At 42.0% G+C, this 17745-nt stretch overlaps 1 protein-coding gene across 10 annotated transcripts in view; it reads left to right on the plus strand.

Moving 5' to 3' along the window:
• The window catches only part of LOC102309307 (type II inositol 3,4-bisphosphate 4-phosphatase), a 59222-nt gene that overhangs the window by 6591 nt on the left and 34886 nt on the right, over window positions 1-17745 (plus strand). For 5 of the 10 annotated variants that reach the window (XM_042216154.1, XM_042216157.1, XM_042216158.1 and 2 more), the window contains 17 exons: window positions 1788-1867; window positions 4265-4358; window positions 4603-4672; window positions 4766-4913; window positions 5896-6026; window positions 6119-6226; window positions 8086-8194; window positions 10233-10398; window positions 10488-10676; window positions 10760-10898; window positions 11644-11855; window positions 11976-12099; window positions 13529-13655; window positions 13739-13879; window positions 14544-14641; window positions 14788-14885; window positions 15221-15844. In XM_042216154.1, coding sequence (XP_042072088.1) covers window positions 1788-1867; window positions 4265-4358; window positions 4603-4672; window positions 4766-4913; window positions 5896-6026; window positions 6119-6226; window positions 8086-8194; window positions 10233-10398; window positions 10488-10676; window positions 10760-10898; window positions 11644-11855; window positions 11976-12099; window positions 13529-13655; window positions 13739-13879; window positions 14544-14641; window positions 14788-14885; window positions 15221-15715 — 2529 coding nt within the window. In that variant the 3' untranslated portion in view covers window positions 15716-15844. The other 5 variants (XM_005951160.2, XM_042216156.1, XM_042216155.1 and 2 more) reach the window with 5 other exon arrangements.

The raw sequence follows: 17745 nt of genomic DNA on the forward strand, positions 1-17745 counted from the left end.
TGTCTTTTTATATCTGCTGTTTTTATTTATTTGTGTATTTTTAGTTTTTTGATGGTTGCCTCTGTTGAATATCAGCTTAAAGTCTCAGACTCAGTGAAATGAATGCATGTTTGATGTGATAAAAGATATCAGACAACTGAAGTAAATGCAGCTTCATTCACTTTGTCTTCACTGTGGTGTGTGTTTGTGTGTGTTTGTGTGTGTTTTGGGTGATTTGAGTGCTTTTCACTCGTCAAGGTAATCCTCTGAGTTTCCGATTATCGTCATGGCAGCCGAATGATTTCAGTGTCGTTGCCGTGGGGATTTTTGATAACAGGGCCGTGACCTTGTGGAGATGATGAGTTTGGATGTGTATTTGGTCCTTTATTAATTGGTGTGACAGCTCTGTACATACCTTGGAGTGGAATGCGTCTTCCCTGTGAGGGCTGTTACGTCGGGTTCAGACTGCATGATATCAGCCTGATTATAGCCTGGCTCTGACATCGTAGGGCACGTGTTGTACAGCTTTAATCTGGCCTGAACATCGCTTTAAGTTCTTAATAAACTTTGGCATGTGCAGTTGCAGCTGTGGTTCGTGTAGTGTCGGGCACAAGCTGCCTAACACAGAATTCAATTAAAAGGAAAGATGCTGTGCGCACATAGTCTCAGCTGAGAAGACTGAGTACCTCACATCTTTATCGAGTGTAGATTTTATCTTGATTTTGGTGTTTGAATCCACCCAGCAGTAAGAGTATGTAGTCACAGAGGAAAGAGAGGCTTTCAATAAGTAGCCTACTTTGGAAAGTTCAAGAGCTAAAATAGGCCAAACATGATGGTGCTGTACAGGTCTTTCATTTTTAGGTGCAGAAGAAATGCACAGTGAAACCATAGCACTGGTGCTACTCTCTGGCTCTGTCAGTGTCTGGCTCCATAGTGTAGTGGTTTACAATCCAGATCCCTTTGGGGCCATTCTGTGTAAAAATCTGCCCAGTCAAACACAAGGAGATGCATGCTGCAGTAGGTGACCCCTCGTGGAAGACGGGGCAGCTGGAAGAAGCTTTCAGTCAGTGACTATATTTTGCTCACAAAACCAGTTTGTGAAATTCCCCGTGTGCTCCGGCTTCTTCCCACGGTTACGTGCTGATTCCAAACTGACCTGTGAAAGCTTTCTAGGGCGTAAGAGTTCTGAAACTGAGATCGTGACCGCACTACAAAGGTCCTCTTTGTGGTATTACTGTAGCTTGTAATGCCTGGTAAAGGCCTGCTGGTCTGTTGGAAGCTGTGAAGTCAGCGTGTCAAACCAAAACTGTGCCTAAAAGTCGAGTTTTGAACCAAACTGGGTATTTTTACTCCTCTGGTTCACGCTGGCTCTCACCCAGTGTTTGCCACGATAAGCTTCAATCTCCAGTGACTTGAGATATACAAGTAGTGCTGCTTCTTATTTGTTATTAAGGAAAACCATCAGGCCTCTAAAAGAAGAAGGTTTTGTCCTTGAGTCTCTCAGTCTGCAGCCACACTGTCAGATGAGGCTATTAGAGTTCACGTTATGGTTAAGTGTTAATGTTATACATGGTTTGAAATGTGAAACTGTGTAGTCGATGTTTTTGACCTGATTCTAAAAAACACAAGTTGAAACACGTCTTATCATCATAATCTACTTTAAAGCTGATGTTTTCACATAGAGCTTGTTGTCAGTGGAAATTGGATATATTTATATGGCTATGATGTGAGTCACAAAGAGAATTTAAACAATGAAAAAGCAGTTTGATGTGAGATGAAACAACTGTCTTGCTCTGTTTCTGTCTCAGAGGAGCTTCCTGGGTTTTGCCTCGTTCTCTATCAGAGATGTGCTCAGGGTCAAGGAGCCTCACGTCTCTCTTAGCCTCAGGTAAACACACTTAAATCTTCCCCTTTTAACCATATTCATCACATCTTCTCTTAAAATAAAGTTTATAATTACTCTGTGTCCCCCTTATCCAGTTTTACTAACCTTTCGTCACTATTCTGCATGGTTTAACTCATCAACAACTTTCCCCGCCCACCACCCTGCAGGCATCCGAAGTTCATTTTAAGTTTACCTGCTCTGCACACACTCTTTTCCTCACCATGCATGCTCTCTCCCAGCTTTGCCCCATTTCCTATCATAGAAATGTTTTGAAGTCAATGAATTGCACGTCATAAAAAGCTTCCAGGATTGTCCGTTGCTTAGATACTGTAGACCACAAGAGGAAGTGAGGAGAGAGCGTGGGGCTCCACCTCTGTAGAAAGTAGAAAAAGGCAGCTCCTTCCTGTTTTGTCACCACAGCATCTTTAGAGAGAGAGACGAGCAGCCGTAAAGACTAGATTAGATGAAAAAGCAAATTCCGAGAGATCGAAGGAGGACAGGAAGAATGAAGACGAGGAGAGAGAGGCATAGATCCAGAGCGCGGTCCAGGCATGAGCAGGCGGAGTGCAGTAGGTGTGTCTGTGCTGGCATGTTGTATCCAGGTGTGCCTCACTACTAACGCATACCTCATGCAGGCTGGCAGAACTGCAAATTTTTGTGACTTCATAAAGAAGCATTTCAAATAAACTTACAAAAGCAAGGCATCTTTATCCAGAAATATTTGTTACCACCTTAATGGAATTTCTTAGCTAGTCTTTCAGACGTGTGTTTGTTGGTTCTTCTATCATTTAGAGCTGCTATTTTGTCTTTAGTTAACTTTTCCTGGTGCTTATTGTGTAATTGGTAGCCATTACTTCATATTTATGTTGGTTCCTGGTTACCTTAATGGTGATTTGTTTCTTAGTACCTTTTTTTTGTCTTTCTGTTGTTAATATTTAGCTTTATTTTTAGGGTTATCAGGGGGTCAGGAGGTCCCTGACTGGTCCCTAGTCCTGTGTAGCTGAAGCTTAAGGAAGGATGTATATTGGCAAGCGGTGGCTGGTGAATACGGCTTATCTAGAAAAGAATAGTCCGTTATTGTCTTTGCACATGTACCACGAAATTGTCTAATTGAAACTGGTCACAAAGAGCTTGCAATGACCTACTTGTCGTTGCTTTGGTTGTTCTAGTTTGCATTGAAGATGGCAACTTGTTTGCAAACACTCTCAAACACTCAGCTTGAAAAACTGTGATGCAACCCTGCAAAAAGCTGATCCTGGTGCAGCACCGTGCGCCTTACTGTGACAAGTGTCATGTGAATGACCTCAACCAGTAAGGGAATACACATTTTCCCCCCTCATGTTGCTTGTTGCCAGATGTTATCCAGTCAGTCTCTGGGTTGATTCAATGCTTAAAACTCTTTAAATAAGAATTTTCTGAAGCATCAGTGGGAAAAAACAACAGGAAAATTAACGCCTGGAGGCCATAAAAGTGTGCAGCATCTATTTCTACTCCAGTTCTCTTGCTCTTTAGCATTGCCTCGTTGTTCTGTTTAGCTTGTAATTGTTTCTAGTGAGCTTCAGTTCTCTAGTTAATAATTAGTTTTTGCCTCCATCTGTATTTTCATTTATTGTTTCTGTTTTTACCATCTAGTCAGTTATTTTGTTTAAGTAACTTTTCATTTCCAGCTAATTGTTACTTTATCGTCTTAAACATGTTCCCTCCTGAACTTTTCTTATGTTTCTAGTATGTTTGTTTTTTTCACTAGCTTCTTTTTGTTAGTTAGTTTGTTTATGGTTAGTGTTGGATTGTTGGTTCTCTGGTTTCTGACTACCTTAAGTTGTCTAGTAATCTTGTTGTGAGTAACTTTTGTCTTCTCTGTAGTTGCTTCGTCTTTCTCGTTAGCTGATTGTGGCTCAGGTTAGCCTTGTATACCTAACTTTCTATTTCTTTCTTCCCGTTTGTTTCGTTGGTGAATCAGGTAGCAGGTGATTGAAGCTTTGTCTTGCTAGTCGTTGTATTTTTAGTTGCTTTTCATTCAGTCTCTCTGACTTTTCCCACTAGTCGCTCTGCTGTCTTGTTTCTCAGAAGGCTTGGTTTGAGATATTTTAATATGCCCCCCTGTGTTCACTGGTCCGTTCCAAATTATGAATTTAAACTATGAAGAGGAACTGAAAAGTGAATCAGGTTTTCTTGGCTCACAGTGGGCCTCTCAGGAGTGACTGTCCATGTGAGCAAATCCACATACGAGCAGAGTCTGTGTTCCCACAGCGCTGTACTTCCCATATTTCTGATATGTTCATGAATTCTGTTGAATTAATTAGCATCAAATGCCCTACTCCTGGTACCCTTACCGCTCAGTCTTTACATTTTTGTGATTTTCTTTCTTTGAATATGAAGTGTCCACTCTTTCTTCATCAGGACGATGGATGGTGTGAACGAGGTGGGGGAGGTGCGGGTGTCCCGCGTGCAGATGGAGGGAGACGGCGAGAGTCAAACTCCTTCTGAACACAAGGTAGCACAAAGTTGTCTTTCTCTTTCAGTGGTGCTTGTTTGATGCACCGTGGACTCGTCTCAAGTCGACAATTGGCTCTGTGGTTTTCTTTCTGGCACATTTGAGGTCTAGGTTGGTGGATGAGTCACAGTGAAGCTGCTTTAGCACTGTCCAGTCTAGCTTTCATTTTAAAGTGCAAGAAAAGAGATAAATGATAACAAATTATGTTTGACCTACTTTCTCTCTTTCCGTTTTCCTGCCCCAGTGTTCCACGCTGTGCGACAGTATTCACGGCTCTGTCCACGACAAAGACAACAGTCCAATGATGAGAGCATGTGAGGCACACAGGTTACAGGATATGGTTTTCTGCTTTTATATCAGTTTTCCTTCCTTAACGTGTGTGTGTGTGTGTGTGTGTGTGTGTGCAGTGCTGTGTGCTCAGGTCTCTAAGGTGTACAGGTTTAAGACAGAAGATCAGAGGTGGCTGCTGGTCAGGGAACAGATGTCAGAGACGCCGCTTTCTTTCTCTTTACCCAAACAGTTGCTGAGCTTGCTCACACAGGAACATACAAACAGGTATGCAGGGCTTGTTCTTTGCTCAGACTGGGCCTTCAGGGGGTGATTACTAACATTTGAGTCTTGTTTTATTAGACAGTATATGCATTTCTGATGATTACATAAGCAGACATGTTTACTATACTTGTGTAAATAAAATGTACATTTAAACAACTTGAAAAAGTTTTTAGTTCAGGATCACCTAAACGATGTTGTTAACGTCCTCCAAGCTATGTTAGCTCTCTGCTAGCTACATGCTGAAGTAAACACAAGACAACAGAACTGAAACAGACGTGTCCATAAGTCGGCATGCTGACACAGATCCAGCACGTTGAGTCAGGACTGGATGGATATGCGATTCTAACGTTAGATTAGTGCATCCCTGCAGAGATGAGATAATGTGGTCGTGCATGTTTTCACACTGTGCTTCCTGGAAGTTGTTCATGATGTTATTTTTGGCTGGGTTTACATATATATGTAAATAGAAATAAAAAAAAAACCCACAACCTATGCAAAAATAAAAGTCTGTAAGAAAACGACCCTTCAGAACTAATCTATTATCTCAATAACCTGAACTCAGGTACCAGATCAAAATCACCTTGAAACTGCAGTTTATTCTTTAGTAGTTCAAACTCTTCCTTGTTTATCTTATTCTGGGCGTTGGTGCAGCACCCCAGGTCATCCTCTGTAAGGAACAAGATGTTTTAGCTCCTCCCTTTGTGGACCTCCCTCATTTTATCCAGAGGGCGCAGAGCAACTGCAGATACGAGATGAACAAGCAGGGAAAACGTGTGGAGGGACATATGTGTGGGTGTAATGTTATTACACGCAACAAAAGTTAGACAACCACTGTTTTCAGCTGCGCCTGACAACAGCAGCTGGGCGGGGCTTCTGTGAGATCGTCAAGGATATCACCTGCCTATGACATCATAAAGATCCAAGAGTAGAAAAAACAGACTGAAAGTTTTTTTCTTTCAGCCTGAAGTTTTTTTTTTCCTGTTAGAATTCAGGAAGTGAAGGAACTCGGTGACCTTTCACCCCACTGGGATGGCCTTCGCCATGATGTCGTCAGCCACTGTAACCACGTGACTGGCTGCTATCAGGAACTGCTCGCTGAGCTCGAAAAAGTCTCAGGTGAGGTCACGTGATCTTCACGCGGATTTTAGCTTTTTCCACAGATACTATCTGGAAGTACACAGAACTGATATATCCTGATATATCCGCAGCTTCATCCTGTTTTAAGTCGAGCACCAGTAAGTCAGACAGACACCTTCAGTTTGTTCCGACCAACCTACACACGCAGAGGATGGAGGTCACCAGTCCCGACAGCACAGGTACACCCGTGAGCCTCCTGCTTCTTAGAGATGAGCATTTCAAAGCTAACGTGTGATTTGGTGTCTGAAACCACCGCTGGCCTCACAGAGCCTGTTTAATGCAGGGAAGTCGAACTCATTTTAAATCATGGGCTCATACAGCTCGCTGAAACTACATGAGAAATATTTAAAGTTACAGAAAATGTTCTGATAGCGGCTCATCCAGATTGTCCTTTAATTAAAGAATTTAAATTAATTCACAGAAAAGGTTGTTTTCCCCCTGTTGACTCAATATTAAGAATAAAAACAGACATTTCTGTGGTAAATAATAAAAAAACAGGAACTTTACTGTCATTTCCTTGTTTATCGATTACTTAATTACTCTGCTGTAGTGTGTGGTATGAATTCATACTACCCCAGGGGTGCGGTCCCTTATCAATAGAAAAAGCTGTAAAACCAATGAAAATACAGTTAAAAGTAAAAAAGCTAGCTTATTTTCAAAGTCATCCAGTGGGCCAGCTTTAAGTCTTTTCAAGGCCTATTCTGGCTCCCGGGCCTCGTGTTTGACACCCCTGGTGTAAAGGTTGGAGCTACATATTTGGATTGTGATTTAAATTCTCTGCAGATGAGGTCACAGGTTACAAAAACATGTGGACATCTGCACAGACTCGGACCAAAGTGCACCCCATGAATGTATCTAATCATAGCTTAAGCTATAAACACGTTACCTGTAAAACTGAACATCTAGAGGTTCCAATAAGACTGTTGTTGGTTTAAAAGCTGTAGCATCAGTCTCTAATTGTAGTTGTGGCTTACGAGTCAAGTCGTAACAGTATTCGGTGGTAACCGCTCCACACTGACTGTGGTTAACTGTGGCAGAACTGTATCATTCTAGCGTTACGTAGCAGATTTGCCCTGCAGAGTACCGTACAGGACTTTCTGACAGCGGTAGCCATCTTTGATGCTGTGTCCTGTTTGCACGGTATGAAGCGTCTCACAGCGCAGCACGCTTTCCTGCACCCGTTTGCAGCAGTTACAAGTGTCTCCCTCTAATTTCAATGTGTTTTGTGAACAGCTTGCAGGTAAATTACTGCAGGTTTTTGTTGCATCCCAGTCGATGCTGATAAATAAGAATAAAAAGATGTATTTGCTATGTTGACATAAATTAAAAATGCTCAAATATTTAAATATTATTTAAGTGTTTCTAAATCATAACCGAACTTTCTTTAACTGCTTCTTATTTCTGTTGTGTATTTTTTATCGACTTTTGACGACACTTTACAATAACCATCAGACATAAGCAAACAATCGTGGTTTAAACTTTATCAAGTAGTTATTTTACTGTTAATAATAAATCATGTTTGCCATCATTAGTAGTGGTGTAATTCCCCTTTATGTTGGTTGTGTGAATAAAAGCAGAAAATAACACTTTATGTCAACGCGGCTGTTGTCTCAGTCTGCGGCTTCCTTCTTCTTCAGGCCTGTGGTGCGTGTGTGGTATGAACAGCGAGACAGCGCTCAGTCGGAGGCTGTTTTATAGTAACTCACGCCACAGGTTTTCCTAAAGTAAAGGTGAAAGCAAAAGTAAAAATGAAACGGGGTACAAAGGTTCACAGACTGGTACTACTGCCACCCCACCGGCTTACTTAAACATTCCTAAACATCATCTATGAACTTTATGTGGCTGGTTAAACTGGTTTAATTGGAATTGTTTACCAGTTTGTAGGCATTATCATGTATCATGTAGCAGCTGTAAACACCACATTATGATTCACTGATGATGTTATTATAAAGTGTTTTGTTTCCCATCTTCACCTTTCTCTCTCTCTCTGTGCTTTAGACGCTACAAAGCTCTCTCACTCACTCATCTCTGTCCTCAGGTGTTTGGTATGACGTTATAACCTTTGGTGCTGCGGCCGATCATCACCAGGCCTTTAAACACGGAGGGCTGAAGAAACTCCTCAGGAAACATACAAACCTCAGGGAAAGGTAACGCCTCCACCCTTTATTTTCTCTTCCTCCTCCTTCCTCCAACAGCGTCACACTCAAACATAATATTGTTGGCTGCTGTCGGTTAATCTCTATAATCTCGACTCTGTCGGGATTAGCGTTGCTGCATCGTGGAGTCGGCGCACTGATGCTTTAATTTTTATGGAATTATCTCAGTCTGCACACAGCAGAGGGATGAATGGCAGCGATGTGCGTTTAGAGTTAAAGAGATTGTAAATGCTCGCTGTAAATTAAATTGAGCTGAACACAAGTTAATATCTATAAACATGAACTCATGAATAAAAAGTTTTCTCATTGCCACAAATTGGTGACAATTTATCGCAAATAATTGGTGACGATCGTACCTGCATTAAGTAAATCACACTGTGTGACACTAAAAACTTCGACGAGCGATTTTCCAGCACGATGTAAGATTGTAACGAGGCAGAAGGTCCAACCAAGGGACACACAGATCATCGGATTAACATTTTGGATTCATCCCCAGATCTTAATGTGATTTAGTGTGTCAAACACCTAATTTGTGCCACTAACAAAACTTTTGTCCATTGCTGTAGAGCAGGGGTGCTCAATCCCAGTCCTCGAGAGCTACTGTCCTGCAGCTTTTAGATGCATCCCTACTCCAACACAGCTGAATCAAATGAATGGCTTGTTATCAGGCCTTTACCAAACACAATGGCATGCTGAAGAGGTAATCAAACCATTTGATTCAGCTGTGTTGGAGTAGGGATGCATCTAAAAGCTGCAGGACGGTAGCTCTCGAGGACCGGGATTGGGCACCCCTGCTGTAGAGAGATCAAATATAAGAACGTGTTAGTCAGTGTTATTCAGCGGCCCCTCGTTTATCACGAGTTGCGTTCCAAAAATAACCAGCAGTAGGTGAAGTCTGCGCAGTAGCCACCTTTATTTTTTACAGTTATTATAGCTGTTTTAAGGCTGTAAAACCCGTCACTACACAGGTTATACACTTTTCTCAGACAGGCTCGAACATTTTCACACTCTTCTCTCTTGTTTAAACACCCTCAAAGTTCAAACCTTTGTAGAAAAATACGTCCAGTATCATGAACTTAAGGAACCTGCAGGTGTCTTTGACGCTGCAAAATGTTTTGTGGACATTGTTGTGTTTGTTGGGGAGAAAACTTACAAACATACAGTACAGCACTTCAGAGTCACACTGCTAGCGAGCAAAGATTTCGATAAATTTGACAAAGTGAACACTTTCTGTACTGTGCAGGAGACACGACATGAGATTGATTGACAGTGGTCTAGAGCCAATCAGGACGCAGAACACAATGTGCTAACAAAAAAAAACAAAAAAAGCAAAATTGCACACAAACACAAAAAAAATCACCGAAAAGTGATCCGCGTTACAGTGAGGCATCACTGTATTGCATAAAGAGGCATCTCAGAGATAAAAACAGTGTCCACATGTGAAAACTGGAGACTGTGCAAACCAATCAAATCAAATTTGCTGTTTTTTCTGCATTGAGGTTTAATATCAGTCACTGTTGTGTCCAACAAGCTTGTCATGAAGGATAAATACTTAAAGGTGAACTTTAACTCTAAATGCTCAGCTTGAGGTTTAAGGACAGAAATGTCCTGACCGTAGGGGGACATCACGGTGCTCGTCGGCTGAGCACGTTTTCAGGCAGAAATAATCCTACTTCTCACTTTGACCCCAGTAAACTCTCTGATGAGTTTATAGCATCAATCATCTTTCTGATTACAACATGTTTCGTTTGGAAATAACGGCCCCACCTAGAGTTAAATCGACCGCCCAGGCTAAAGCTGCTAGATTACGAGCGCGCAGTAGTCTTGGATGTAACCCATGTCCTTCACATCTGGTTTTAAAAAGCCAAAATGTTGCAGTCAAGGATTCAATACAAATTCATGTTGTTATCTGTTGTATAACAGATACAACAGTGTGTAATCTACACAGGTGGACTTGTTGGACTCTTCAGTGTCTCTCAGTTTAGCTTGTTGGTAAAGTTTTCCTCGTCCTCCTTTCTTTCCTCTCCAGATGTGTCTCTTACTCCCAGGAGGAGAGCTCTAGAGCCAAGGAGCTGCTGACAAGGATGGCCCAGCTGCAGCCGTTGGTCTTCGGTCTCGCAGAGGAGCTGCTCTCCGTCGCGCAGGAGCTGAACGCCGCCCGGCTGCGGCAGGTCCTGGGCAGCCTGACGGAACAGGTGAGGAAGGAATAAGAAGAATACAGCTAACCGGCAGTCGTTTGGACACCAAGAAATCTGACGTTTCCTCATACTTTGTCGTCCACCAGACCGAGCAGTTTGTGCACGCGCTCAAAGAGGAGTTGGTAAAATGCGCCCTGCTGGAGATCCATAACCAGTGCATCGCAAATGCCAACAGCAGCCACGTGCACAGCAACGGGCTGCTGTGTGAGAACTGTCCCGCCGATCAGGAGCAGGATGGTGGCCGACACGACACGGAGTACGACGACGAGGAGTGGGCAAGTTGGAGTGTGTGTGATGTCTGCGTGTTTCCGACAGCGTTGTATGATTCCAGTTTTTATATGTGCTTGTTTTTGTGTAGGACAGGGTGTGGGTGAATGTCGGAAAGAGCATCAACTGCATTGTTGCCATGGTCGACCGACTGCAGCAGCAAGAGGAGCAGACGGTGATGTCACCAGAGCCGCAGGAAGTTGACACAAACTCTCAGAACACAGGTGACGGTAAATCACGTCTCAGAGTTCTTATTCAGACAAGTGCATGTTTCTGCTCCTGTTTGTGTGTAAAATCATTTTTGTATGTTTTAATATATTTAGCACTAAATTAGCGATAAAAAAACAAATTTGTCAATTGATTATTCTGCAAAAGGTTTTAGTAGATTCAGCTGTTCAGTCCATAGTTACCTTGGCTGTCAGTATGCTGTGTGTCCACGTGTTTTTACTCTGGAGGAGGAAGTCTTGAAGTATTACCTGACATTGTGCACGTGTTAGTATCATGGATTATGCTATCTGATAATCTGGCAGGCAGCGTTCTCACTGAGATTATGCTTGCAATAACGTTAATAAGCTCGATACAGTTTTTCAGCGATGTGCATCTTGGCTGTGTATGAATCTTGTGATGGTTAATTTAACCTCGGGATTATTTCATCTCGAGTCCTTTAAATCAAAATCGGTCCATGTGCTGAGACAGTCGGAGAATACCTCCGTTTTTAAATTCCGATCAGACTTTGACAGTGAACAGGGTTTAATACATGCACAGAGCACGTTTGAATAACAATTTTTAATGCTTCACTGTTTTCTTTCTGTTTGAAAGATCACTTCATCTCACTCATCAGTGCTGCATTTCCTGTTAACTTAGTTTTGCTAGTTGTTCTTCTCCTTAGATATCTCATTTTCAGATATCTGTTTTTTGTTTTCTTTTTGTAAATTTCTGATTAAAGCACCAAACTTTCTCACGCTCTCCCTCCAGCCTCTCGTTCCTCCTGCTCCTCCTTCTCTGGGTGCACCTGGCAAGAGCACCTTCTCCCTCTGGTGGTCACTCTTAGGGACTGCGTGCGTGAGGCAGTGGGGAAGGCCCAGGTAGCAATGACCTTTGTGGTCCTGCAGGAGGCAGTGGATGTGACGGTCGCTCAGGGCCCTGCACACATAGCCCAGAGACGTCACGCCGTCTTCAGCCAGGCGGTGAGGATGACAGAGATTTAGAAGGGAACATGTTCTGTTTTTTTTTTTTATTGGAGGGGGGGGTAATTTTAGTGGGAGTTTGTAGTTTTCTGTATTAAAGAAACTGTGTTTGTCTTCCAGCTCTCAGCAGTAGTTTGTGGTGTCATGCTGAAGCTTTACAGAGGCCTGGAGGATCCTGACTTTCTACGGCAACTTCACACTGTAGGAGTATTGGCTCAATTTGAAAGCCTGTTGAGCACCCACGGTAAATACACACTAGTCACACACAGTCACACTATGGAAAACAGTCATTGGTGAGACCAAATTGTTGTTACCATGTTTGAAGAACCTGTGATCTTATTGCCTTTGACATGGTTGCTTTAAAGACGGGGACCAGGTCTCATGACTGAGTGATTGATGTGTTAAAATGGCAATTGTGGAGTTTATTCGGCTATCAGTCTGCAATTGAAAGGGGTCAAGTTGACAATTAATGTATTTTTCGGTCCATAAGGTGAATTAAGCAAAACAAAACAGTCAGATAAGTCAAACTTTACTCAACTCATTCTTCTTGCTTCCTCCACTTCCCTACCAGGCGGGTTTTAAAGGTAGAAAGGTAGAAGGCTGGGCACTGCTGCTCTCGGGGGACTCTAAGTGTTAATGTTGAATTCTCTGACAGCTGCTCTATTCCCGTGTTGTTGCAGTACATTAATGACTAACCTCGTATTGTGGATGGATTATCTCAGTTGTTCTCCTGACTGAAGTTTGGTCCGTTTACAGCATCCTGCCATGCGATTGCATTTGTCCCTGACCTTCAGGAACCCTCACCTTAACTAACTGGAAAAAGTTAGCGTTCATCCTCCAGCTTCACTGTGTTTATATTATGCTAACATAGCTGTGTCGCTAGCGATCATGTAGCACATCATTATATTCCAGCTAGCCAAACTTCAGTAACCCAACAAACCTCACTGCTGTTGAGTTTCCTGTCTTCATGTCTTCTGAATGTTAAACTTAATTGTTACACCTGTTAAAGCAGCAACACTGATCATTTTATTAAAGATGAAAGAATTTAGACAGTTTTTAACTCTCAGTGATGCTGCAGTGTTCGTTAGACTTTGGGACCTGAAGCAGACGGAGTTTTGGACCCAGATTTCTCCGCGAGGCTCCTGACTATGGTAGCCATAATGCTCCGATAAAGCCACGTACCACATAAAATCGGTTCGAGGTCAGTAAGCACAACCAAAATTCATACATAAGGCGCACTGTTGATCTTTGAGAAAATTAAAGGATTTTAAGTGTGCCTTATAGTCTGAAAAATATGGTATGTACAATCTGTTTGTGATGATACAGTGATTAACTGTGATTAATCTGGGAAAATTCCACAGATTTATTTGGGAAAGTACCCAAAAAACAAAGAGTTGTCAACCAGTTCATTCGAGTTTCTTATTGCAAGATGTGTTGCAAATAAGTTATTGGTGCAGACTGACTGAGACTGATGGCAGTGTGTTGGCCGTCTGTGATTTGGAAATCTTCGCCACTCTGCCTGAGAGTGATTGCAGTAAGGTGTGTGTCAGGCCTTCACTGAAAGTGAAAGTTTTAGTGCAATCACGGGGCAGCCACTCTCAAGGAAGCTGCTGTCCTTTATTTTAGTGTGACACATGCAGTGCTTACACATTTAAGGTGTGTTTGTGTGTCAGGTGATGAGATTGGGATGCTGGAAGACATGGAAGTGGGCGTGGCTGACCTAAAGAGAGTAGCGTTCACCATCACCGAGGCCAAAACGGAACAACCAGACGACCTGCTGCCGACACTCAGTGGAACATGGTGGGAATACACACACAGACACACACATCTATACACGCAGTGAGTGTGCAGCTTCCTCACTTTGTGCGTTCATCTCCAACTAGGGGCAGTTTTATTGTTGAAGTGCCGTTGCCCCCGGAGACCTTCAGCTCACTTCCACAGGAACTGAAAGATGGACTGTTGATTCGAGTCGATCCTGTTCTGTTTAACATTGGAATCAACCAGCATCAGAGTTACGCTGAGAGGTAAACAAACCGCTTTTCACTCTTTAATGAGCAAGATTAAAACTCTTGTGAACATCAATATATTTTTCTACCTCTGAATAAAATTGCTGGAAGTAGAGGTCTTATAGGAAAAAAATATTAATGTGTCTGCTGTTGGTGCACATCTTCATCGACAGCTTAATCTTCATTAGAGATTATTAATCAGATGACTTTACGCTGCATCTCAAGCTGCACATTCGTCTTTTAGGATTCGACTAGCTTTGGTTATTTTGTCCTTCTCTTAGGCGCTTAGCTCATCCTCCATTTGAAACAAGCAGCCCTTTTAAGGCACACCTTTTTAAAAGTCCACGTCCACTCTTTTCTGATTGGCCGGCATCTGGAATGCTTCAAATTAAAAGCCCAAATAAGAACCCAGAGGAGTTTCAAGATGTAGTGGTTGAATTTTGTGAGAAAATCTGCAAGTAGAGATCAGGTTTGGGTAGAGAAAAGGCTTTGAAAACAACATTTACTGTTCATACCTGGCTTTTGACATTTCCCTCATTATTTGAAACTTTAGCCAACTTTTATTATGAACATTAAACATTATATTATCACAACAACAAAAAATAGAAGGTTGCTTCCTGTAAGCTGCGTAATTTCTCTCCATTTTTGGTAAAAATACTCAGAAGCTGATGTTTGTTTTCAGGTTTGGTGACTGTTCGTTGCAGGAGAGAATAAACCAGCAGAGCTGTGAGCGTCTCAAAGCTTATTGTAACACACTGAGGGACAGACTGCCGGACATGGGTAAGGCTTTTTTTTTCCTTCTTGGGTTTTTTTCTTTTTAAAGGGTGCTTTCCTTCCCACTCTTGCTAATTGCTTGCTCACAGAGGGTTGTCTGATCGCTAACAGTGAAACAATGACTGAACTGAACTTCCTTCTTCTTCTGTCAGCTGGTATCCAGTCGCTGGCAGACTTGTTGTCTTCTCTGGAACGCAGCATTGAGGCCAAGAAGAGGAAGAACGTGGAGGTTCTGTGGATCGCTGCTAAGGTAAGCACCTGAAACAGACTTACTCATGTAAGATTTTTAAGACCTGACTCTGTGGGGATCACCTGGTGGGAACCACCGGGAAATATCCCAGTGCTCCTGATGGGGACTCCTTTACTCCATGTAACCAGTTTAGAACCACTAATTAACCTCACAAGCAATACTATGCTTGTACAGGCGAAGAACGTCCAAGCCCCACAGAAAGGGCTCAGCTGACTGTCAATGTTGAACTTACTCAAGGGGCATTCACACTAGGACCTCTGCTACAACACTTCACATAATATTAATGTGTTTTCTCTGCTTTGGGCCTTTGAACGAAGTGTTTTTGTCACGTGCAGGTGTGTCGTAAGGTGAACGGTGTGCGGCTGACGAGCTGTAAGAGTGCGAAGGACCGCACTGCGATGTCGGTGACGCTGGAGCAGTGCGCCTTACTGCGGGAGCGACACACACTCAGCCAGCAGCACTTCAGCACCGCACTGGACTGGATGAGAAGGTGTGTTTTTGTTTCTCCTGAAAAACACAACAATCCTCTTCCTCTTGCCTTCCTTTATTTCTGTTCGTTCGCCTCGTTTGTTTTTCCTGTTTCCCCGTTTTGTTCTCCACTTATTGTAAATGTTGCAAAACTTTTTCAGTTTAATCTTTTTCTCTCTTTGTTCTTTTACTTCATGCCATCAATTCCCTCTCTTTCTCTTCACATCTCTTCCTTCTCTGCCCCCCCTGGCTTTCATTCACACTTGCACACAAACACCCCTGCTCATCCTCCAGATCTCGTCTGTCCTGGGGGCAGATGCTTGGCTGTTACACCCAGTCAGGGTTCCCTGTCTCTGGGTTAGATCCAGGGGAGACTCCCTCAGAACTCCCACAGTGTTTGGCCCCCAAAGCCCCCAGACGGCATCTTTACCCAGTGGCCTTTCTCCTGGTGACCTCTCACCTCCTGGTTCTTTGGCTCATCCTCAGCCTCGTTATACTGCTGGCAAAATACCAGTAGAGCAGCACAGACTGGGAACACTGGGAAGTGGACTGCATCACTATCACTCTTACTATTTTCTGTCAGGTTTGTTCAGATGAAGCGTGTTCATGAGATTTAATTCAGTTTAAGGAGACGAGAGGCGGCTTTCTTTATTTTTCTCTTTCATTTGTTGGAAAGTTTTATTCACAAGAATGATACCAAAGAGTAAAACAAACAATATGTCGGTCAGTAAGTATCCTCTAATGTAAATCCCACACTGGACGTGTTTTAGAGTTTGGGGGGGGTATTTACATTTTTAGGGAAATGTTCTTGCTTATTTATAGCTGTATATGTGTGTATATATACAGTCATAGGAACCATATGTCTACAAAAAAAGAGTAAATTAGATTCACTTTAATAAAATATAAAGTTACAAATCTTGATAAAGTAAAATTTTTAGATGGTGCTCAAGTGTTCACTCAATAATGTGCACCCCTCCTCAAAGTCCACCCCACTCTTCTTCCCTGTCGCACATCATTTCTCTGCTATGCTGCTCATTCTGTTTAGAGACCAACAGAGGAACAAGTTTGAATGAAAAGCAGACGGTTATTTGTTATGGCTTTGAAATCTGAAATTTGACTTTATTATTACCAGACCACAGTTTGTGACTGACACAAGGTTGATAATGCTTTTTTTTTTTACCCTTCAATTTATAGCGAGGATTAGGATACAATTAATTTGTAGCACAAACATTTACTCTAGTACTTTACTGAAGTGCAAAGACATGAACAGTCTGTAATTTTAATGGAGAGAGGCAGCATAACAACCACAACATAAAAGTTATAAATTAATTTTCATGTCACTGAGTGAAACAAGTGTTTGAGAACATGCAAAACAGGACTTCCTACTTGGTGGCGAAACCCTTGTTGGCAAGTTCAGCAGTAAGATGTTTGTACTCCTCTTTACAGAAATGCTCTAAATACTTCAGGTTTCTTGGCTGCCACTTGGCAACTCAGAGATTTAACATGCTAACTGAGGCCTGTAGAGTCAGAGATGTAGCTCTCTTTTTTTGGATGGTCTGACATTGCTGTGAATTTACTGAAACATTCACTGCTGGGAAGATTGTGGCATTGTGCTTTCATTCAGCACAAACACGAATGTTTGTGAGCAGCACACTGCCGAAGCTTCTGCTTTTATAGAGGTGATCATACTTGCTGAAGATCAGTTACTGTAATCTAATGAGTACTTTATATTTTGATCCTAAAACCTTAGTATACATACAGTACTTGAGTAAGATGACCAGTAACTAGTTAAGTAAAGGATCTATGTGTGAACTTATTTTGCAAAACAATAATTTAATAGAAATTTCTGTTGTGCAACAATGTAACACATTGTAATACTTCTGTCTTTACTAATCAAATATTGTGATGTCCTGCGGGTCCTCCTCACTCTATTTAAAAAGTCCTGTAAACCCCCTGCGGGTAGTAAGTGTTAGTAAAAAACGAATGCATAAAAATACACAGAATGCAATGAATAAAGTGCCTGACACATATCATCTCCATATTTTAGGCTCATACACCTCATTTTAAACCCTTTTATTTGTGTGTGTTTTCAGTCATAATAAATTCATTAAAATGATTCATATTAAAAATGATTATTATTTCTTGGCCTTTCATTGTTTTTATGTAAATGCACAGCACAGGTGGAGGATGAAGTTCATGACTCATTAAATCACAACAGACACATGATGGGAAATACAGCAGGCTAAAATAAAGCAGAATCATCCTTTAACATGAAGTCGTCTGTATCCTATGGTTCACTCTGACATCATGTGATGTTTACATGGAGTAAACTTTTAGATTCACGTCATTCAATTTGGTTTAAAGTCAAAACAGTTTTTATTTATATAACACC

This window comes from Haplochromis burtoni, unplaced genomic scaffold (assembly GCF_018398535.1).
Source record: "Haplochromis burtoni strain Fernald_Lab_line unplaced genomic scaffold, NCSU_Asbu1 Contig_942, whole genome shotgun sequence".
NCBI lineage: Eukaryota > Metazoa > Chordata > Actinopteri > Cichliformes > Cichlidae > Haplochromis > Haplochromis burtoni.